The 22,330-nt window shown below is 48.7% G+C and overlaps 1 protein-coding gene across 12 annotated transcripts in view; it reads left to right on the top strand.

Moving 5' to 3' along the window:
- Nucleotides 1-17,600, top strand: part of ATXN7L1 (ataxin 7 like 1) — a 248,477-nt gene extending 230,877 nt beyond the window's left edge. For 9 of the 12 annotated variants that reach the window (XM_058725362.1, XM_058725359.1, XM_058725370.1 and 6 more), the window contains 6 exons: nucleotides 352-544; nucleotides 4,734-4,855; nucleotides 6,290-6,595; nucleotides 9,122-10,061; nucleotides 13,280-13,354; nucleotides 14,923-17,600. In XM_058725362.1, the coding sequence (XP_058581345.1) occupies nucleotides 352-544; nucleotides 4,734-4,855; nucleotides 6,290-6,595; nucleotides 9,122-10,061; nucleotides 13,280-13,354; nucleotides 14,923-14,964 (1,678 nt within the window). In that variant the 3' untranslated portion in view covers nucleotides 14,965-17,600. The remainder of the gene's footprint in view (nucleotides 1-351; nucleotides 545-4,733; nucleotides 4,856-6,289; nucleotides 6,596-9,121; nucleotides 10,062-13,279; nucleotides 13,355-14,922) is intronic. The other 3 variants (XM_058725361.1, XM_058725364.1, XM_058725363.1) reach the window with 3 other exon arrangements.
- The last annotated feature ends 4,730 nt before the right edge of the window (nucleotides 17,601-22,330 follow it).

Genomic DNA, 22,330 nt, shown 5'->3' with positions numbered 1-22,330 from the left:
AAAGAGATGAGTAATTGTGACTGCATTCATTAGAAGACTGGTTTGAAGTTAACTCTCTGTTACAGTACTGTATTTTATGTTCCACTTAGACTATGGGAGTTTTCCCTGGTGCCTGAATTGAAGCCCGGCAGGGCCTAACTTCCATGGGATCATTTTAGAGAGCTGGTCAGCTCTCTAACCGAGAGCTAACCTGCTCTCAGCCTGAATTTTTGCCTTGTTTCAATCTGCCATTGACCTGCCTTCCTCGGTACGTCGAGAAAGCTGATGGGTCTCCTTCCGAGCTCCCTTCAGCTGAATGGGTCTTGCTGCCTCAGAAAAGTTTATTCTGTCCGTTTCTCTCCTTGCCCTTAGACCATCATCTGCAAATAGCATCAGTAGCAACACATCTTCAAATCACAGTGGCTGCACTCCGGAACCCCCGCTACCCCCAGCTGGAGGTGACCTCACCAGCCGACTGTCAAGTGATGAAGGGGAGATGGACGGAGCCGACGAACCCGAGAAGTTAGACTGTCATTTCTCTACCCACCACCCCAGACCTCTTGCGGTAGGCCACCTTGTTTCCATCCATGCATTCCTCCCCCCTCCCCCGACCCAGTGCTCTGCGGGCATTTAGGTCATCATGTCAGACAGCACGCACTCCCAAGGAGAGGCTGCCAACACAGTGTTTTATGGAAAGGTACACCCTGACGTTGAATGATTGCCTTCAAAATACCCTTGAAAATCACAGAAGGAAAGGGCAGGGCTCCCTACTGGTTATAATCCTTTAAACACCTGAGTATCTGTGGGCCAAGGATGCTTGAGAAACGGTGTTTATATAAGCCCACTGGGGAGCTGGCCTTGTGGCCTTGCGCATCGGAATATGGAGCCTCTGGTTTTCCAGAGTTCGTCTGCCTCGCCTGCTTTGGAAACCGTCTGTCTTAGCGGTGTGCCAGGTGCCAGCCCTAGCCGCCTTTCTCCCCTGTTGATTTGGAGTTTTATTGGTATTAGTAAGTGTGACCACATGGCACCAGAACTGAGAGAGAGAGAGAGAGAGAGAGAGAGAGAGAGAGAGAGAATAGAGGAGAGGAGAGGAAAGGAGAGGATAGGAGAGGAGGGGAGGGGAGGGGAGGGGAGGGGAGGGGAGGGGAGGGGAGGAAGCATTTCATGTCAGCATGATTGGCGATTAACATTAAGGTACAATTCCTTCCCAATTCCATGAAAGAGTCCACTTTTGACAATTCAGAAGGTCATTGAAATCAAGGTGGGAAATGTAAGGAGGCATGAGCTGAAGGCTTGTTTATGTTTGCCCTCCAAACACTTAAGAAGGGACTGCCTGGTGCTACCATCACAGAGCTAAAGGCAGGGGGTCCTGGAACGTGGGACCCCATGGCCGGGTTGCTCTGCTCCCAGCTTGAGCCCTGCAAGGTTAGCTTCGACTGTCCCTCAATGTCATGGGCTGTGTAGATAAAACCAATCCTGAATCGGGCACCTGGCTGGCTCAGTCAGTGAGACACGTGACTTTTCATCTCGGGATTGTGAGCTCGAGCCCCATGTGGGGTGGAGAGGTTATTTAAATAAAGAAGATCTTTAAAAAAAAAAAAAAATCAATCATGTATCAAGATGGAGTGAGTTCCTCCTCCCTTCTATCTGTGTGATGAATGAAGGCCAATTCACTTCCTATTTCTGGGGATGATGTTGACCTGTGGTTCACAAGCAGCCTAAGACTTTGCTGCTTGGCCAGTACAGAAATAGGGACAATGAGGAATGCCTTTGACTGCCAGGAATAAAAAATTGAACCCATACAGTATATATACACCATGGTTGTTTATTCCTCTCACCTAACAGGATGTCCAGAGATAGGTGGTTCCAAGCTTGGCTCAGCATCTCTGCAATATGGTGTTTCTTTCCTTCCTTCCTTCCTTCCTTCCTTCCTTCCTTCCTTCCTTCCTTCCTTCCTTCCTTTCTTCCTGTGTCTATTTATTTTTGAGAGAAAGAGCTGGGGAGGGACAGAGAGAGGGGAGGACAGAGGATCTGAATTGGGCTCTGTGCTGACAGCAGAAAGCCTGATGAGGGGCTTGAACTTATGAACTGTGAGATCATGACCTGAGCCAAAGTCGGACGCTTAACCGACCGAGCCACCCAGGCGCCCCTGCAATATGGTGTTTCTGAGGGAGAATCCCTTCAACCCTTTCTGCCTGTCCTACATGATCTCACTGTGTCTGCAACAGCTCTGGTCACATCCTCACCCAGTAGCATTCTCCAAAGAGTGGAAAGGGACGAATGGAAAGGGAGTCTTTCTAAGAAGCCAGTTTCTGTCATTTCTCGGGGAAGAAAATCTTCCAATGAGCTCCCCCAGCAGGCTTCCATTCACATCTAGCAGAAACGGGTCACATGCCCACTCCTACACCAGTTGGTGGATGGGATTGCAGTGACACGGGATGAAAGTAGCCATGATTCTTCTCAAGGTTCTGGGAAGAGACCCCCCCCCCCTTTCTGTGCTGCCTGTTCTATGTCAGATATCAGAACAAAAGTGCAGATTCATTAGCAAGGAAAGGGTGGGGAGAAGCGGAGGTGGGATGGCGGTTGATGAGACCGGCTACCAGTGGAGTCTGCCATGGTGACCCGTGCAGTGAAGACCTATAGCTCCGCTGAGGGCACAGTGTGCGACCGAGAACAGGAGCCTCTTGGGGCATTTAACCTTGCAGCTATATTGCATGAGAGACATAGAGGGCCTCCAGCTTCCAAGTCTAAAAAAGAGATTGGGCTCTACCAGAAGGCCAGACTCCAGAGCGCAGGATATTTGTCCAAATGACAAACTGCCAGGCTACAGTGGATTAGCTCAACTCTGGGCAGGGCAGATTTGTGTGCCCTTAATGTTCTGCTGATTTAAATGGAAAGGCCATGGATTGTTTCTATGCTTTGTCCTTTCTCTCATGGTCAATTGATACATTAAATCATTTTTTGTAACGAAACAGTCATTCAGGGTGTCTTTAGCAACTGGGATGCAGGAAGAAAAGATGCCTAGACCTGGAACAGGTCCCACATGCTGCTGGGGACCAGCTTCCACATTGGAGAATCCCCTTTGTATATTTTCTTGCTCAATCAGTAAGCACTTGATAATCAGAGTGCAGAAAAGAGTTTTTCATCAGGAGTACCAGATTTGATGGGTGGCAAAATTCTAATGCAAAACCCCCAAAACATAAGCAGAAACAAAACAAAGGGAAGGTCTTGCATTTCCTCCTAAGAACTGTTCCAAAGGCTGGTTCCAGGAAGGGTTTGTGGAATGAGTCCAAACCCAGCACTGTGTCTGGGACGGAGGCCAGGGAGCTGCTGGGAGGTCTGGGGGAAAGAGGAGAAGCTGTGTTTGAGTTATAGAGTCGTATGCAGACTCGCCTGAGCTCTAGACCAGCCACATGCCACCTTCTCAGAGTCCACTTGCGTTTCTGTCTACCGGCCTTCTGCCTGCCCTAACATCATAATCCAGTGACGTTCATTAAACATCTTTACCACTCATGTTTCAGCCCTGTGCTTTAAATGTGATGATTTGCTATAAACATTGTGTGGGACCTTGTCTCTCCAATCCATTCTTTAGCCCAAATCCCTTCCCTACCAACCTCATACTGAGGAGGAAGAGGAGAATGAGGTTTTCAGTCTTGTTACCTTTATAATCAAGCCAGGTGCATAGGCATTATTTACATAGAATGTTAAACAGCCGGGGCACCTGGGTGGCTTAGTTGGTTGGCGTCCGACTTCAGCTCAGGTCATGATCTCACAGCTCGTGAGTTCAAGCCCCACAGCAGGCTCTGTGCTGACAGCTCAGAGCCTGGAGCCTGCTTCACATTCTGTGTCTCCCTCTCTCTCTGCCATTCCCCTGCTCGTGCTCTGTCTCTCACTCTCTCAAAAATAAACATTAAAAAACAAAACAAAAAAAAAAAAACACACAAAACAGCCATGTAGTGATTCCACGGTGAAATGTAGTAAAGTATGTAGTAGGTGTGCCGTGAGAGCTCAAAGGGGCGAGGTTGGTCAGATAAGGGCCATTGGGAATGAGAGTCACAATTACGGCACTGGGGGAGGGGAGAATTGGGACTGCGAGAGAAGAGGGAAGGGGTGGCCAGCGGAGGGAACAGCACGAACGGAAGCTTGGTGGTGGTGACATGTTGCCTAGAAGTGCTGAGAGGCGGACGTGAGGTCAGGACTAGGGAAGGAAGGAGTTCAGCCTAGTTGGAAGTCAAGTGGCTCTGTTGACAACAGATAGGAAAGCTCCAACCAGATGGCAGATTGCATCAGGACAAGCAGCTTCTGTGACAGTAATGAGAGGCAGGGAACCGCCGAGTCCCGGGAGAAGATGGATGGATGACACCGTAAGCGGGCAGTGCTGAAAAATCACCCTGGCTGCTGGTTGTTCTCAGTTTGGTTTGGTTTGTTGCTGTTTTGGGGTTTTTTTGTTTTTTGGGGGGATTTTTTACCCTAAAATGCTGGTTTGGTCCAGGTGTAGAGAAGGTAGCCCTCTGTGCCACAGAAAACTGAATGTCACTATTGTTGAGTCATAACAACAAGTTCTGCAGAAAATCTAAAACACAAACGAAAGCCCCACAGAAGTATTTTTGGCTTCGGAACTATTTGCTTCTTTATTTTGAGTAAAATTGTACCCCTGTGTGTTTTTGTGCAAATGTTATTTTTCTCTGCATGGTCTATATTAGCTTATTAACCTGTAATCAAAATTTAAATGTGTTTTTTTTTTTTCCTCACAGTTTTGCTCATTCGGGAGTCGCCTCATGGGACGAGGGTACTATGTGTTTGATAGAAGATGGGATCGTTTTCGATTCGCACTAAACTCCATGGTAGAAAAACACTTGAATTCCCAGATGTGGAAGTAAGTGCGCAGTTTTCATGCTGTATGTGCTCACAGCTGCCCCACGATGGTCTGAACCCCAGCTTTCGAGATCAATGTTAGTAGTTGGCTTTTCGTAGAGCAAAACGATTCTGAGAACAGGATCCATGATTAATTCTTTAATGTCAGCTCTTCTTAATGCCTTGCCCCCAATTTTTCAGAGATGCGTAGGATATATGGTATGCTTTGTCTTTCTTTGGAGATCATTTTTCTGTTGGTAATCTTCTAAACTAGGTGAAAAGAGTAGTAGATAAGATCTCGTGTATGCAAGAGTGTTAAAGGGCCTTTATGCTATGACTGAGAACATCTAAGGATACTAAGAATATGCCTCTGTAATGTCAATGCTATAGTGTTGATGCTGAAAACTTCACTATGGTTATGGACCAATTTCTAATTGTTTAATGTCCTGTGGAAAAAATATGTACAGCGGCCAACAAGGCAGAGCCCAGGTGATGTTTGAAGTTGGTTAAGCTTGTCTTTGGCCCTTCCCACCTAGCTAGATCTCTCTCCTCGCCTCTCCCTGTGTTTCTCTCCACCCTAAACCCCAGCTTCTATTCCATCTCTCTGAGCCCCCTTTGTTCTCCAACGCCTCCCAATAGGAGAGTCATAAAAAGGGAAGAAAACTTCCTGACTTAGGCAAATGCTACTATGAGAGAATGACAAGCTAGACCCTCTCCAACCACGGCACATAAGGAGCACCAGTGCCGGCCACTCGAGCCCACTGGCAGCCCCCACCCCCACTCCTACCCAGGTGAGCTCTTAAGACCTCACAACCCATTAGAGTCATGGATCCCTCAGGTCTAGGCCCGGGAAAGGCCAACGCCAAACCCCTCGCCCTGCCTGCCCAAGGAAGCCCAGGAAGGGCAGGAAGGCTTTCCTGAGACACGGGAGGGTGCTGTGGGTGGTGGGCCTGGGAACAGAATTCAGAGCTCGCCCCTCCCCCAGCTTCCCTCCTCTCTCCCAGGCAGCCCCTTTTCACCACGACACCCAAAGAGCTTCCGGACCCAAGCTCATAGCAGAAACAAGCCCCACGGTGTGTGCCGTAAACTGGCCTAGTGGACTCAACGTTGACACTTGCCACAAAGTAGGAAAGGGCCACAAGAGAAGCTTATCGTTTCTTCCCACTGAAGCGACTGCTCAGTGTGTCTAAAAGGCACCCTTGGTTTCTGCCTGTGTCCATTCTAAACGCCAACACACGGGCGCTGCATGCGGGGTTACCGTGTTCTCAGTTATTTGGTTGTTTATCCTTCTGCACTTGTTCCCCCAAGATGGCAGCCCACCCCGGTGATTCTTTCCACTCTTTGCTCTCCTGTGTTGTGGAAGTGTAAATCCCGGACACGTGGAAGGAATGTGTTGATCTGTATTTCGCTACCTGGTGTCCTGTCAGCTCAAGCTCCATATTCCTTTCCTCCTCAGGCACAGAAACCCGAGCCACAGGGCGTCAGGTCCCTCCCCCCTTTTCAGGACTTGCCTAACCAATCTGCTGTCACTGAGCAACATTGGGGCTGCCTGGGTGTCAACTCTGGAAAGCGTAGCACCCCGCTGCCCTCTCAACCTCGCTGCCCAAACCCCAGGCCCCGACGGGCCCGAACCTGGAGGGATGGCAGCCGATGGGGGCATGGAAGACATTAGGAAGAAAAGGAACGGCCAAGACTCTTTTTTCTTTAACAAGCATTTAACTCTGCATCAGGAGACGCCAACACAGTATTCTCTTTCAGCCAGGTCAGCATCTGGATCTCCATGCCAGCTGGCAGGGGAGGATGGGCACTGTCAGTAATTTATGCGCATCTGTGGGCTTTTGTACGGGACTTCCCTAGGCCGGCGTGCAAAGTTTAAACCAGGGCACAGTCCGCAAAGCTGAAATCCGCTGCCATTTGGCACCTAGAAAAACATATAAACTATTTAGCACGGGATGGGGGGGAGGGGGAGGGGCCCCCCGGGACAGTGAGCCTCCACATGCCCCTCACTCCCCTGCCCTCTCTCCCCTCTGCCTCTGCTATCCACTTATGATTACTGGGGGGAAAGAAGGAAAGGGATAGAGAGTAGGCTAAAAAGTAGCATCCATCCCAGTCCTGAGTGCCAGCTGGGCAAGACTGGGGACTTCAGCCCTGCTTGTCCACACAAGTTGAAGCACACATTTATACTATTGAATGGGAAAGTTACAAATTGGGACGTTCAGAGTAGATCCCACTGAAGGGCACTGATTGGGGTCCTCTCTAAATGAGCCATCTGGTATTCAGAAAATAACATTTATTACAAGTAACTGCAAACCTCTGCCCACGTGTATTTCTATCCACATTTTAGCTAGTAAGAAACTTGAGTCAGGGAAAGATGGAGTGGATTGCCTGTGGCACCACAGCCAGGAACAGAGACAGCAGGGAGAGTGTGCTCATGCCACACGTTCCAAGGAATCACCCCTAAAGTGTCAGGAAGGGGTTGTGCAGTGCCAGACAGTTTTAAGGGCGTGTCTAGACCTTTCCGGTCTGATATCATGGGAGTCCTTGCCCAGCATGCTTAGTTATGTTGCTGCTGAGAATTCACCTGCCCACCCATCCAGCCACCCATCCATCCATCCATCCATCCATTCACTCATTAGTTCATTGCAACAAGAACTAACGGAGCACTGATTTAGTGTGGACAGGATCTTTTACGTTCTTTAGGCTTAAGAAAAAGTAGATTTTCGAACGTCATCGTGGCCACAGTGGATTTGGCAACATTTTTCTCTTATATTTGATCTGTTTGATCTGATGTTTTCAAGGACACTGTGCTTCTGTATTCAAGGACTCCTCTGGATTCCACCCTAAAGATGGAAACCATAGGCTCCACCAAATTGCAGGCAGGATACTGAATCTTCAGGGCAGCGCTAGGAGAGGCATTTCCTTCACAGTGGGGCCTCGTCCTGCTGCTGCAGCCAAGAGAGTGGCCTCCAAGGACAGAAAGGCTTTCGAGAGGCCTCGTCTCAAGTCTTGCTCGAAGCTATGGGGGTGCAGGCCCCAAGCCTGCCCACCTTCAAGTACCACTTTCAAAGAAAGAGAGCTAGTTCCTAACTGCTGGGGTGGGGGTAGGGGACTCAGCTACACTGAAAATGATTTCCAGGCAAAAGCAGGGGGTGGGGGGCGGGGAGCAAGGGGAGGACTAGGAAAGAGCCTATTTGAAAATACTCACCTGGCTCCTGAGGTCAGTATCCCTTCCTGCAGAATAAAATCAGGAACGAACGGTGACCCCCAAAGCCCCTATGCTCCTCCTCCTGGTTCCCAGAGTAGGAGCAATATTGACCCAGGCCATGGTTTGGACATGGGAGTCAAAAGACAGAGTTTATAGGCAGGCCCCAAGAGTGACCCGCCACTGGGTGCCGCCCTTGGTTCCACAGAGTACAGGAGACAGGGAGTTTGTTCCCAGGGACCCCCAACCTCCTGGAAGACCCCTCTCCCCCCGACCTTGTGTTCTCCTGTGCCCACATCCTGCATCTGTCTTCAGAACAAAGTGGAAAGTCCCGATCCCCTTGTCTGGATACATGCGGGTCCCTATCTTCTCACCTCACCCTGACACAGAGATGGGGAGGCCTGTGGGAGGGCAGCCACACCCCCACTGTAGCTCCCCAGAGCGAGAGCCAAGGTTGGGTGAGGTGAATAGAAATAAATCGGCAACAGCAGCCCCAGGCTCACGTGGACACACCTCCCTGGAGTAAACCGGAGCCTGCAGGCAGCAAAGGCCCGGGAATGCTGGCCTGGGAGTAGGGGGGAGGCAGGGCACAGGAGGGGCTGCAAAGCCCTGAGCGGCAGTGTGCAGGGGTGACCCTGGGGTGCCGGTGGCAAAGCCCTGTCCTCACACCTCTTACTTCAAGCCAGGACCTAACTGTGAAATGACTACTGCTCATTAAAAACCACCTTCATCACTGCCAGAAGAAAAAAAAAAAAAAGAGAGCGAGAACACTGTTGGGGAAATTTCTATTCTAAATAACATTCGCCTTTATTCACGAAGCCAAATCAGCCATTATCCAGTAGCCAAGCGTGGAGACAAGGATGTGAAAACCTGAAAGCATTCAATATAGGTTGCTGGATGTTGCAATGGGGGGAGCCACAGGGAAGGGCCATAATTCAGAGTCCGCCATCCTCCAAGGCTTCATCCTCCATAGTCTGGTTCTACTGGGGTTCCTCTGTAGCCCTGAGGCTCATGCTTACTCGAGCCTCTGGAGCAGTGCCAAGCCTGTTTCTCACGGTTTCTCTCTCACTCTTCTCTCATGTTTAGGAAGATCCCTCCTGCGGCAGATAGCCCCATGCCCTCGCCAGCAGCCCACACCTCCACCCCCGTTCCAGCATCCGTTTTACAGCCTTTCAGCAACCCCAGTGCTGTGTATCTTCCTTCAGCCCCCATCAGCTCGAGACTCACCTCTTCTTACATAATGACATCAGCCATGCTCTCAAACGCAGCTTTTGTGGCGTCGCCGGACCCGAGCGCCCTCATGTCACACACCACAGCTTTCCCCCATGTGGCTGCAACCCTCAGCATCATGGACTCAACCTTCAAGGCCCCATCCGCCGTGTCCCCGATACCAGCCGCCATCCCTTCCCCATCCCACAAGCCATCCAAAACCAAAACCAGCAAATCCTCAAAAGTCAAAGACCTGTCCGCCCGTAGCGACGAGTCTCCAAGTAACAAAAAGAGGAAGCCGCAGCCTTCGACTTCCTCCTCCTCCTCCTCATTATCCTTGCAGACATCCCTCTCGTCTCCATTATCAGGGCCCCACAAAAAGAACTGTGTTTTGAATGCCAGTTCAGCTTTGAACTCCTATCAGGCGGCCCCTCCCTATAACAGTCTGTCTGTGCACAACTCCAACAATGGGGTGAGCCCACTCAGTGCCAAACTGGAGCCCTCAGGACGGACCTCGCTGCCCAGTGGCCCCGCGGACATAGTGAGACACGTGGGCTCGGTGGGCGGCAGCAGTGACTCCTGTCCCCTCTCTGTGCCCTCCCTTGCAGGGGACCTCTCTCTGGCCTCACACAATGCCGTGTCTTCGCTGCCCCTCTCTTTTGACAAATCAGAAGGAAAAAAGCGTAAGAACTCGAGTTCTAGTAGCAAAGCCTGTAAAATCACTAAAATGCCTGGTATGAATAGCGTTCACAAAAAGAACCCACCCGGCCTTCTCGCACCGGTGCCCGATCCCGTTAACAGCACCTCCTCTCGGCAGGTAAGGGACCCGTGTTTCCAGGGGCCTCCCGGCGCTGCCTTCACGGGCTCTGGGGGGGGGGGGGGGGCAGAGGGAGCTGGGCAGCGCCCCTGCTCAGCCAGGTAGCTCAGGTAACAGAGCAGCCTCCGTTCCGAGAACCGAGTAGTTGACGAGTACTTTGCCGCTGTGTGCTAAGTAAGCTGTTGCGAGCGAGCGCTGCGCGCATGTCACTTACTTTAAACCTCACCACCCAGCGCAGTCAGTGCAATTATCAGCACCACTCTACAGATGGGGACGCTGAGGTACAGGGAGAGTCTGAGCTCCCCCTCCTCTTCTGTCGCTTTTGGATGTTGAGTTTGAGCACAATTTCATTACATCTGGTCTATGGGAATCCCCTCCGTGAGAGCCCGAGGCCCAGGCAGGTCCAGTGATGACCCGGGCCACCTGGGCTATGGTAGGTGGTGCTACTGCCTCCTGGGGTGACTGGCTGTCCCCACTCTTCCAGGCAACCTCGGCCCCACCTCCTCCTATGATAAAACTGCATCTCACACCTATAGGCACAGAAGGGTCCGATGCCACCTGCAAATAGGAGGGTGTGTTGTGAGGAAGTCTGGGAAAGTGGGGCGTGGTCTGAGAAGAGCCCAAGACCAGCCATCCTCAAATCTGATCTTTTCCCCCAGGCGGGAGAGCTACTTAGCAAAGGCCCACCCCCTCCAGACTCTGCTGGGAAAGGGCAGAGGTGGTGGGAGGGCCCGGCCCCGAGCCTGAGCCCCACCGGGGCAGCAGGGCGAACAGGGGGCTACAGCAGCCCACATTTAGAATGAAGTGGGCCGGACCCTAAGGCCAGCCCTGTCTAGGGAAGAGGACTCTGGAGGGATGAGAGGCAGTTAAACAGATGTTTTAATTTTTATGTCATCTTTATATGAGACTTGTTACAACCTCACGAAGAGAACATCTGGGGGGGGGTTCACAAATCACAGGCAAACACCTGAGAAACCGCACGTTTAGATCTCGGGGGCTGCAAAGTCTGCACACTGAGGCCAAGGGGAGACAGGGGGAGATGTAGGTCCTCCCACTAGAGCCCTGTGGCTGCAGCAGATGCACCACCATCTGACCCCCCCCCCGCCCCCAATTCCAGGGGTGCAGAGGAAAGGGGCTGGCACCCACAGACTAAGCTGCTGGTCCGGGCCACCTCCAGGCCTCAGGATGAAGGGCAGAACCAGGGCCTTCTAAACTTGAACTTGCACAGGCAGCCCCTGGGGGTCTTATGAACCTGCAGCCTCTTTGTCAACAGGTCTGGGGTGCCACTCTCTGGCTTACAGGCCACACCCTGAGCAACAAGGCTGTAGTGTCACCCATTTTATTTTTTAAAGTTTTTATTTATTTATATATTTATTTTGAAAGAGAGAGCAGGGGAGGGTCAGTGAAAGAGGAAGAGAGAATCCCAAGGAGGCTCCGTGCTGTTAGTGCAACGCCCAGTGTGAGACTCAAACTCATGAACCGTGAGATCACGACCCGAGCCAAAATCAAACGTCAGGCACTTAACCAGCTGAGCCACCCAGGTGCACCTAGTGTCACCCACTTTATATAAAGTTCTAGACGCTAACACTTACTTCTGGGATGGGCTCTGTTCCAAGCACTTCAGATATATTAATTCCTTTCATTGTTACCTGTTATTACCCCCATTTTACAAATGAGTAAACCGAGGCACAGGAAGGTTAAACAATGTGCCCAAAGTCACACAGCAAGGAAATAGTAGGGCTGAGATTTAAACCTAGGCAATTTGACTCTGGAGTCTAGGCTCTTAACCCCCATGCCTCTGTGTTAATGTTGCCCTGTTTGTTCTTGGGTCAGCAGGACTCTATGAAATATTTAGTAAACACAATGAATTAGTCAAAAATGAATGAATGAAAAAGTTTAGTAAACACAATGCATTAGTCCTGAAAGGAGCAGACGAGCCTCCAGCAGAGTATTTATCAGGAGGGAAATCAAAACAGCAGATTACTTGAACAGCTGCCTTGCTCTAGCCAGCACTGGCTCCCTAATGCAGGCAATACTTGCCTGGGTGCTTGTCACCAGGCCATTAAGAAAAGGCTCTGTCCAGGGGCACCTGGGTGGCTCAGTCGGTTAAGCATCTGACTTCAGCTCAGGTCATGATCCCATGTTTTGTGAGTTCAAGCCCCGCATCAGGCTCTGTCCTGACAGCTCAGAGCCTGGAGCCTGCTTCAAATTCTGTGTCTCCCTCTCTCTCTGCCCCTCCCCTGCTCATGGTTTGTCTCTCTGTCTCTCAAAAATAAATAAATGTTAAAAAAAAAAAAAATTTTTTTAAGAAAGAAAGAAAAGGCTTTGTCCAGGGTCGCCACTGGTGATTTCCAAGTGTTGGGGAAAGGCCTTTGCAATCAGTGTTGATCCCGTTAGGAGACTGGAGAAGCATAACATAGGTTGAGAAATTCAAGGTATGGGTTTTGGGAACCAAATGGGGCTCTCTTAAATTGTATCTGGGAAGCATAAGACCAGAATTGCCACAGAGATATTAAATTGAACCAAAACAAGACTGCCAATGTAAGGCAAACGTCTTTATGCAAAGGTGAGTTAACGTAGAGGACGATGCTCTCTATAGGTCTCTATAGGCTCCAGAAGGAGCTGCCTGCCAGAAGGGTAATCACCTGAGGAACCAGCTCCCCAGGTGCCCAGGACGGTCACAGAGAAAGGGAAGGAGCCCCATAGCCACACCCACCTGCCCCCAGCGCCGTTTGCCTTGTTTTCTGAAGAATAGCAAGGTGTTGGCTATGTCTTCTGGCCAAGAAAACTGACCCAGAAAAAGATGCAGGCTTTTATCCTGAGCTAGTCCAAGGGACTCTGAGCCAGAAACCAGATGGGTCTGGGACTGCTCTGCGAGGTCAGGGATGGAAAAGCTGGGGCCTCTGCAGGGTTAAATGCCCCGCCAGGAGGGGCCGGGCCTCTTGCCAGATGCCTTTATCCTCACCCCCTGAAAGTCACGGTCTACATCTGGGAAGCAGAATGAAGAGTTCCCCTCCATTCTCCTTTCTCTCTGGGACGGGAAGGGTGTCAGCAAGATGCCCCCCGAGGCTTTTCATCTCCTCTGCCATCTGAGATGGAAACACTAGTCATGCACCGCTCGGAGGGAGGGATGGCACTCTTGTACCCCGGGCGGCGCAGGGTCCCAGGAGTCTTTCACGGGCTGGCGGATCTGAGTGGGCCTCGCTGGTGTCTTTCAGGTTGGGAAAAATAGCAGCCTACCTTTGTCACAGTCCAGTCCTTCAAGCATATCCAGCCCAGGACACAGCCGACAGGTAAGGTACTGAGGGGGATGTGCACAGGGTCACCAACGCAGAGGCATGGGCAGTGGGGCAGACCCTAGCTCGAATCTCTGCTCCAGCTAAGAACAAAGCTTCCTGGCTTCCAAAGCTAGGCCTTCTGGTTAGTAGCTGTGTGCCCTTGGTCGAGTTACTTAACTTCTCAGTGCTTTAGTTTCCTCACCCATAAGGGGATCATAATGGCCCCCACCTCCTGTGGCTTTTGTGAAGATTAATCTATTCACCTAAAGCCTCTAGAAAATGCCTAACACATAGCACACAAGTATGAGCCCTGATTTTTATTAGCAGCTGTGTGATATTAGGCAGAGTAACTTCTCTGGGTCTCAGTGTTTCCATCTGTTAAATAGCAAAGGTGATGCCTACCTCCTAACATTGTTGAGAAAATTAATGGTTTTGACTGCAGGGCCTCGCTAGGGACACCAATCAGTCCTCTCTCAAGGCCTCTGGTGAGCTGTAGCTACTGTTCAAGATGTGGTTTCCTGGTGGGAACATCCAGGGTAGATGCAGCAGTTTTTACAAATTCGAGGTGTGAGAGTAGTCAGTGTACAAATGATTTGCTACGAGGGACTGTGCGTGCCCCTGGGGGAAGCCAGGGAGGGTAGGGGATGGGGGTTTGTAGGTTACATGTGACTGGAAAAAATAAATGTATGGTGATGTTACGTTGTCTTCAACGTGCTACAGGTTTTGTAGAGAACAAATTGCAATGTGTTTGTCTGCATTTTGGCCTTTGAGGTCTCCCCACAGATGTCAGGGTGGTGTGTGGGTGAAGATTATAGGAAAACCGTTTTTGTATCCCTAGATCAAGGAGCACGTCTCCATCATTTTGGGTCACTTTGTGCCTGAGCACCTGAAGCCTATTCTCTGTGGGGGGTAGGTGGGGACAGGGGTCTGGGCCCTGGCAACCTGCCTCTGATCTTGACAAGCCTCCTGCACAGGTTGCTGGGCCCACCCAGAGGCCACACGCTCACCCTTAACAAATGTAATAATAATCAAATAGCCACCGTTTGTGGTGGCTTTTTCTGCAGGTGCCGCGCTGAGCCCTTTACATACATATAGACCTGTTAGCAACCCTGTGAAGGACCAGTGATGAGCCTCATGTTACAGATTGGAGATACCCGGGCGAAGAGGCTAAGTAACTTGAACCTAAAGCCTCTATGTTAATCCAACACTACACTTCTTCCTTAGATAATTCTCTGTGTGGTGCACAGGTTAGGTAGGAAAAGGTAAATGAATGGAGGCCAAAAAAAAAAAAAAAAAAGTGGTTAATTATTGCAGTTCTCTCTTTGGGAAGGGAACCACACCCCCACCCCACCACATGCATGTCCACGGGGTTTGCCCCTGTGTTTTCCCCCAAGCTAGGATCTTTGTGGCCACCTCACATGCCCCTCCTTTGCTCATTTGCCTCGTTTCTTTGCCCAAGGCAAGAGATGGGACAGTAGCCTTAAGGGTCACGCCAGACGGAGAAAGCGGAGGCTCCGTTCTTGAGTTCTTACGGGTAATCCCCAGTGTGTGGTTTCTACACAAGCTTTTCTTTTCTTTCCTAGAAGACCACCAACAGAACGGGCAGGATCAGGACTCTTCCGTAACAAGACTGTGAAGCCACTTCCAAACCAATGCCTGGCCACCCGGGGCTGAGGCGGGAGGAGGAGGGAGGGGTGTGCGCAGCTGGGGAGAGAGTCTGTTTCCTGTGCCAGCGGGTGGCTCTGGCCTTTCTTCTTCCTTTTTTAATTGACCGGTTTTTAGTTCCGAAGAGAAAGCAAAAGGCAAAAGAACGTGAATTTAAGATTCACAGAAAACAGTACCAGTGTTTTGTTTCGGTTCCTTCATTTGCCACGTGTACGCGTTCTTCCAAGTTCGGGGTCGGCCCTCTATAGCTTCCGATGCTGCTACCGCACCATCCTTTTGCTCCAGCCAGGAGAGCAGACGCTGCAAGTGTCAGTTCCTGGTTGGCGTTGTCTGAAACTCTTGAACTTGAGCACACGCCGTGCTCCTTCCCTCGACCTCTCCCACCTGTCCCTTCCATCCCCTCCCACCTGCCGCTCACGGGGTCCCCACTGGCCTTCGGGAAGGGGCTGGCTCTCAGGAGCTCCCCTCTGGACAGGGTGCTGGGGGAGGGGCTTTGCTGGGAAACAGCCTGTGTCTCTGCCGAGAGCGGAGAGCTGCGGGGTCGGGCTGAGCGCCCCCAGCAGGTTGCTGCGCTGCACCAGCACCGTAGGAGCCCAACGCTGTGGGCAAGTTGGAGAAAAGTGGCCACTGAACTATGTCGTTTACCCAATACCACTGTCCAGCTGTGCAGCTCAGAGAGGATATACTGGGTCAGGAACAGGGGCTGGAATGGGCCTGGAAGGTGACAGGAAGCAGAGCATATGGGTAGGGGAAGATATCCCTCAAAAGACCGAGGAAACTGGGTGACTGATCATCGGAGCTTGTTAGGAATCCACGCTGCCAAATCCCTTCCCGGTTGCCGTGCACAAGGGCCCCAAAGCTGGGTGAGCCAGAGAAGGAGGAATCCCAGGGAAAGGGGCACGAGACCCCAGTGCCCACAGCGATGGAAGTTCCTAAGCTGCCCTCCGGGGCCAGGCAAGAGGAGAAAACGCAAGGGTGGGGGTGCAGGAAGGGTCTGAGGGAAAGCCGTGGAGGGTTAAATATCCAACGCCTGGTGAGAATAAATACTAGCACTGCCCGCGCCCCTCCATTCCCTGGGCCCCAGGGTCCCGTGCAATCAGCATTCCCATAGATCAGCTTATACTAGGTTATCACAAGCCCCGACTCACAGCACCCCCACCCCCAGAAAGGCATAGTAAGCCCAGCCACCGCCTAATGAGGAAGAGCCATTTGGAAGAGAGGGAAGAAAGAAGCCAGAGCCCTGCAGCTACAAAACTGTTCACACTGGAGTTTTGAAAGAAGTAGCAATACGATTAGCTCTAAGAGGGAATCATAATCAGGAATTCACAATATGACATAGGCATCCTGCGCTATTAATCATGAAACTTTGCGGACGAGATAATAGCAAGAGATCCTAGGAAGTTTTGCTTCATCCCTAAATCAGAAATGAATGCCAGTTTTACAGCTGGACCCAAACCCTCATCCCCGCCCTCAAGTTTCCCTTTTCTTCCCCATTCCCTCAACCCAAAGATCAGACTACTGTTAAGTTTCACCACATTAGATTTTGGGAAGACGGGAAGCAAACGGAGTGATTTGTATCAATGGAATTGCACTGACAGTGTTTCTTATAGGATTCCTAAAATTTTTAATATAAAATGAAGATTTTTTTAAAAATCAGGAGTTGATATTAGGTACCAGGACATTAGTTCAGACGATTTCATTTTTATTTCTACAGTGTTAAAAGTGCACTTATATGCTGGTTTATTTACGTCTTGGGAAAAAGAGACTGCAAATTGAAGGGAAGATGGTTACTCTTTCTTTTTTAAAAAAAAAAAAGTTAAGGCAGATTTTAAGACTTATAAATGTTTAAGAAATTATAAACAGGTTAGACCCTTTGGAAAAAAGTTTAGAAGATATTCTTAAAGTAAATTTTTATAGTGTTAATTTTGTAATAATTTATGTTTTACTATATTACAGAGCTAACTGACCAGAATAGTTTCAGAAACAATATGAAACGTAGGAAAGTTTAAGCAATGTTTATATTTTTAAAATGTTCTTTGAATTATGTTTTTATTGTACATTTATTCCAACTGAAAAGTATGTACATATCTTTGTTATTTTTGCACAACTTTTGTCTTGTTCAGTTTTAAGAAGTCTGTCGGGTTTTTTTGTTTTGTTTATAATTTATTTTAAGTTGTAAAAACTTGCAGGAGTAACAAAAAACAAAAAAAAAATCTCAGCAACAAAATAACCCTCTGAGTTATAAACTCTTACACTCGAAGAGGGAAAACAAAGGTTGAGAGATTAAGTGGCTGCTTCTGAGAAATAATGTCTCAACAGGGACTAAAGGAGCAATTCAATAGGTTTCGATGTGTGAGCTGTCTCCATCTGGAATTGCAAGCTGGAATAAAGAGGCCCCCCACCAATGCTGCTTACTTGGTGAAAGACTGGCTCTGACCAAGGTGAGGACATTGCTGGAAAACTGAGCAAAAAAGGGAAAACCCACGGTGTTTCTTCCTTCACAATCAACCACAGGTTTACTTTATAACGATGTATTAAAAACTCACAGCTTGAAAAGTGGAATGCAAATAAAAGGTTTTCTTTGGGTTTGTTTTAATGGAGTTCAACTGGACCAGCCTATTAAGCATTATTAGGGTGATCTCCTTTGGGTACTTCTGCTCATCCCCCCCAACCCCTCCCTTCCCAGCCCCTTGACTGCACACACACACACACACACACACACATCACCACCACCTCCACCCCACCCCCCATCTACCTGAAGATCTCGTGACTTGTCGCCAGCCATAGAGGCTCGAAAGCTCTGGTTGTTAAGCATAACACAATGCATAGACCTGTCAGCCATAAAAAAAAGCGACTTGGATAACTTGTATGCCTTCTTTTGTATCAATGTACCAATTGTAAATAATGCTGATCAACCTTTGTAGAGAATAGTTTCTACAGCATATTCTATTATTGCTGATTCTCAGTGAACTCTTGTTTTCAAAAAGGAAAAAAAGAAATTTTCTATTTACACCTTATATTTTGTTATGCCGTCGGCCCATGGCACTTTAACAAAACTCTGTGGGTTTCACGTAGCTGGTCAGTCATGGGATATATTCAATAACTGTTGTTGCACAGACAAGAATTTGCACCTGCTCATTTGTCCTTTCCTACTACCGATTTTTAGAACCTTTTCCAGAAGAATTTTGGAGAAAGCATGTCCAAACATTCTAAACAAATGCCACACTTGTGGAGTGGGTTTCTTTTCTACGATCCATATTTTGTAACACTAAGTATTTTCCTTCTTTGTCCCATACCTTTACATATTAGCACTACCAGATAGAATTCATTCCATGCCTGTGATATTGTAAGCAGAATAAATGTCTAAAGTAGGTGTAAATAGTAAATTCTATGGCTTACAGTTTTAAAAGGAAAGAACAAACACGTATCTATTGATACTGCCATGGTTTCAGCACCAGGCCTGGAGACATTCTCCAGTGAGCGATTGTAATTTTTTTTTTGTGTGCTTTTTTTTTTTTTTTGTAACATGGCTTTGTAAATAAAATAATTTATATGTTTGTAAAACAAAGTCTTCGGGTTTTCATAAAATTTAGATGTTTGTCATCTCTTTTTTCTTTTGGATGAAAGTGCTCCCACCTGATGAGCGTTCCTGCTAAAATACACATTTGCTAGAAGAGAGGGAATTCATTCAACACATGTTTATGGAGCATCTTGTCGTGGCTGCCCCTGAGCTAGGCGCTCTGTGTTCAGCGAAGAGAAACAGACACAGTCCCAGCTGCTTTCTGGAAGCAACCCAGTGGGGAAGACAGTAAATAAATAAACACATGATCAAATGTGTAATTACAGATTGTGGCAAATGCTGTGGTGGAAAAGATTGAGTTCTGTGAGAAGCCGATGTAAAATGGGTAGGGGGGGTGCTATCAGGGAGTCCTCCCTGAGGAAGTGAGCTGAAGGCACAGAGTGTGGGAGACAGAATCCCAGGCAGAGATGGTCCAAGGTTAGGAAAAACTTGCAAGTTCTTAAGGAACCGTAAGTTCTTGAGGAATCTTAAGGAGCCTAAGGAAGATCCACTGTGGATGGAGCAGAGGGAGAAAGATGGACAGAAGGCAGGGCAAGGTCACACACAGTCTGGATTTCATGCTCAGTTCCATGGGAATCCTTTGAAGGGCTTTAAGTAGAGGCACAGCAGAATCTGCTAAGAGTACTGGCTGCTGTATGGAGAATCACTCAGAAGCTATTTCAAGAGACCAGGTAGATATGTCGTGTGGTCCCAGGATGGTGACAGTAGAGATAAAGAGAAGTGAATGGAATCGAGATATAGCTTGCATATTAAATTGACAAGATTTGCTTAGGAACTGGATCTGAGAGTAGGGAAAAATGACTCCCAGGTTGGTGGTAGAGCAATCGTGTTGGGTGGAGAGGGCTGCCATTTCTTCAGATGTGGAAACCAGAGGAGTTTTCTGGGGGGCAGGCAGGAGGAGTGTTTGGTGAAGCTCAGAAGTCCTGTTTTGTGCATGCGTGTTGGCTCATAAATGGTGTCACCGGAACTCTGAGGCTGCTGTGTCAAGGAGGCATGGGATACACATGACTGAAACTCTCAGCAGCTCCACGTTGGAGGCGCCAGTTCGAGAACCTTCAGTAGGTGGAGGATATTTAGAGCCACAGGTGTGAGTGGGATTTACTTGAGAGAATGTAGAGCATGGCGAGTACACATTTAGAGGTTAAGTGGGAGCAGAAAACTAGCAAAGAACCCTGAGGTAAAGCATTCACAAAGAGAAGAGAGAACCCAACAAGAAGTGGTTCTCTGGAAGCCAGGGCCATAAGATGCTCCAAGAAGGAACAGTCAGCTGAGCCAAATACTGCTGCAAAATGGAAGATGGAGATGGTATGGTGTTTGGAATTCTGCAACATGGAGTTCATTGGTCATTAGTTTCCTCGGGCCGCCATTACAAATTACCACCACGTGGTGGTTTAAGGCAGCATAAATTTATTCTCAGAGTTCTGGAGACCGGAAGTCCCAAATCAAGCAAAGCTGCCTTTCCTTTGAAAGCTCTAGGGGTAATCTTTCAGGCTTCTTCCAGATTCTGTTGACTGCTAGTAGTCTGTGGCATTCCTTGGCTTATAAACACATCAGTCTCCTCTCCACCTCCATTTTCACACGGCCTTATCTCCTAGGTCTCTCCCATGTCCCAAATCTCCCCCTGCCTTTCTCTTATAAGGGCATTTGTCATTGGACTTGGGGCCCACCCTAAGTCCTGGATGATCTCATCTCCAGATCCTTAACTTAATTACATCTTTTTCCAAATAGGTTCACATTCACAGTTTCAGGGGTTAGGACTCGAATATCTTTTGGGGGTTACCATTCAACCCAGTACTGTGACCTTAGCAAAGCAAGTGTGATGGGGTGGTAAGGGCCACGGCCAGCCTGGAGTGGTTTGAAGGAAATTCAGATATGTAGGCAAATCTTAAGGAGATTTAGAAGGCTCAACAGAGTGTTTGGATTGTGTTTCTTTTTGTTCATTTTGATTTTTAAAGGAGAAAAGACAAGATTATGATTCATATGCTGGTAAGACTGGGACAGTAGGGGAGGGGAAAAGCTGAAGAAACAGGGGGTGATTAAAAAAGAGAGCAGGGGCACCTGGGTGGCTCAGACGGTTAATCATTTGACTCTTGACTTTGACTCAGATCATGATCTCAGGGTCATGAGATCGAGCCTAGCATTGGGCCCTGTGCTGACATCGGGGAGCATGCTTGGGATTCTCTCTCTCTCTCTCTCTCTCTCTCTCTCTCTCTTCCTCTCCCTCTCCCCCACTTGTGTTCACACACTCTCTCTCTCAAAATAAATAAACTTTAAAAAAATAAGTGGGGGTGGGGGATGCCTGGGAAGCTCAGTCAGTTGAGCGGCTTAGGTCATGATCTCCAGTTTGTGAGTAGAAGCCCCACATTGGGCTCTCTCCTGTCAGTGCAAAGCCCACTTCAGATCCTCTTTCTCTCTCTCTGCCCCTCCCCCACTCTCTCGCTCTCTCAAAAATAAACATTTTTTTAAGGGGGGGAAGCTTTGAGAAGGCAAGAGGGAAGTGAACCCAACACATGTGTTTGTAGTGTTAAAAGAGAAACTGAGACCTATTTAAAAACTTTAAGGGTTTAGGGGCACCTGGGTGGCTCAGGCTGTTAAGCATCCAACTTCGGCTCAGGTCATGGTCTCACAGTCTATGGGTTCGAGCCCTGCAGCAGGCTCTGTGCTGACAGCTCAGAGCCTGGAGCCTGCTTCAGATTCTGTGTCTCCCTCTTTCCGTGTCTGTCTCTGTCTCTCTCTCTCAAAAAAAAAAATGAATCAACATTAAGAAAAAAACATTTTTTTTAACTTTAAGAGTTTATATGAGCAAAAATGGATTTGAATGAGGCAGCACCAGACAGAAAGGAGCTGGGAGCACTCTACCAACAGGAGCTCAAGAAGAGACTTAACAGGGAAAAGGTGGAAGGGAAGGAAGTTTTGTTGATTGGTTGTCCTTAGTGGCATTTACAGGCCCATATTTTGGGTTGCTTACTACCTAGGCCACCAGGGCCTTAGAGCCACCTCAGTCTAAGGGCCTCTGTGTTTAATTAACAGAACGTTAGGTAGAGGGGCACTCCCTCCAGGGCAGTGGGGAAGAAGTCACCTTGTAGATTGGCTGTTGGGAAGACAGGAAACATCTAACGGCTTCCATTTTCTCAGTGACCATGGGGCAAGGTGAGTGTGTGTGAGAGCTTGGGACACGTGTGAAGAAAGAATTAAGTAATGACTAGTGAAAGCAGAATGCCCCAGTGTTGAGAGCACATTTGAGATTCATTGTCAAAGCAGAGTCCTGGCCTGGAGAAGACAGTCTTGGAGAGTGGTTTGAGCACACTAAGGGCAGGGCAGAGCCATTGGAGCTCCAAAGCAAACTAAGGCAAATTTCTTAGGATTCTGCCTCAGGCCCAAGTGAATGTTTTCACTGTTGTGCAGAGAAGAAAGCCAGGGAAGCAGATTTGAAACTTGGCACATAGTAAGCACCTTGCAAATCAATGTTTGTACAATTCGATTATCCACAGTTATAAAACCTCAGTGTGTGGCTTCACCAAGGACATTATATCTCCATTTGTTCTGAGCTCTGCCCATGACTGGCCACCCATCAATACATTGGCCTGGGTGACTTTTAATTCCTTTTTTTTTTTTCTTTAAGATTTTATTTTTAAGCCATCTCCACACCCAACATGGGGCTCTCGAACTCACAACCCCAAGATCAAGAGCCACACGCTCCACTGATTGAGCCAGCCAAGTGCCCCTTTAACAACTCCATTTTGAAA

Source organism: Neofelis nebulosa, chromosome 4 (genome assembly GCF_028018385.1).
Source record: "Neofelis nebulosa isolate mNeoNeb1 chromosome 4, mNeoNeb1.pri, whole genome shotgun sequence".
NCBI lineage: Eukaryota > Metazoa > Chordata > Mammalia > Carnivora > Felidae > Neofelis > Neofelis nebulosa.
The sequence above is the reverse complement of the archived record's forward strand: the minus strand, read 5'-3'. Positions and strand labels throughout refer to the sequence as shown.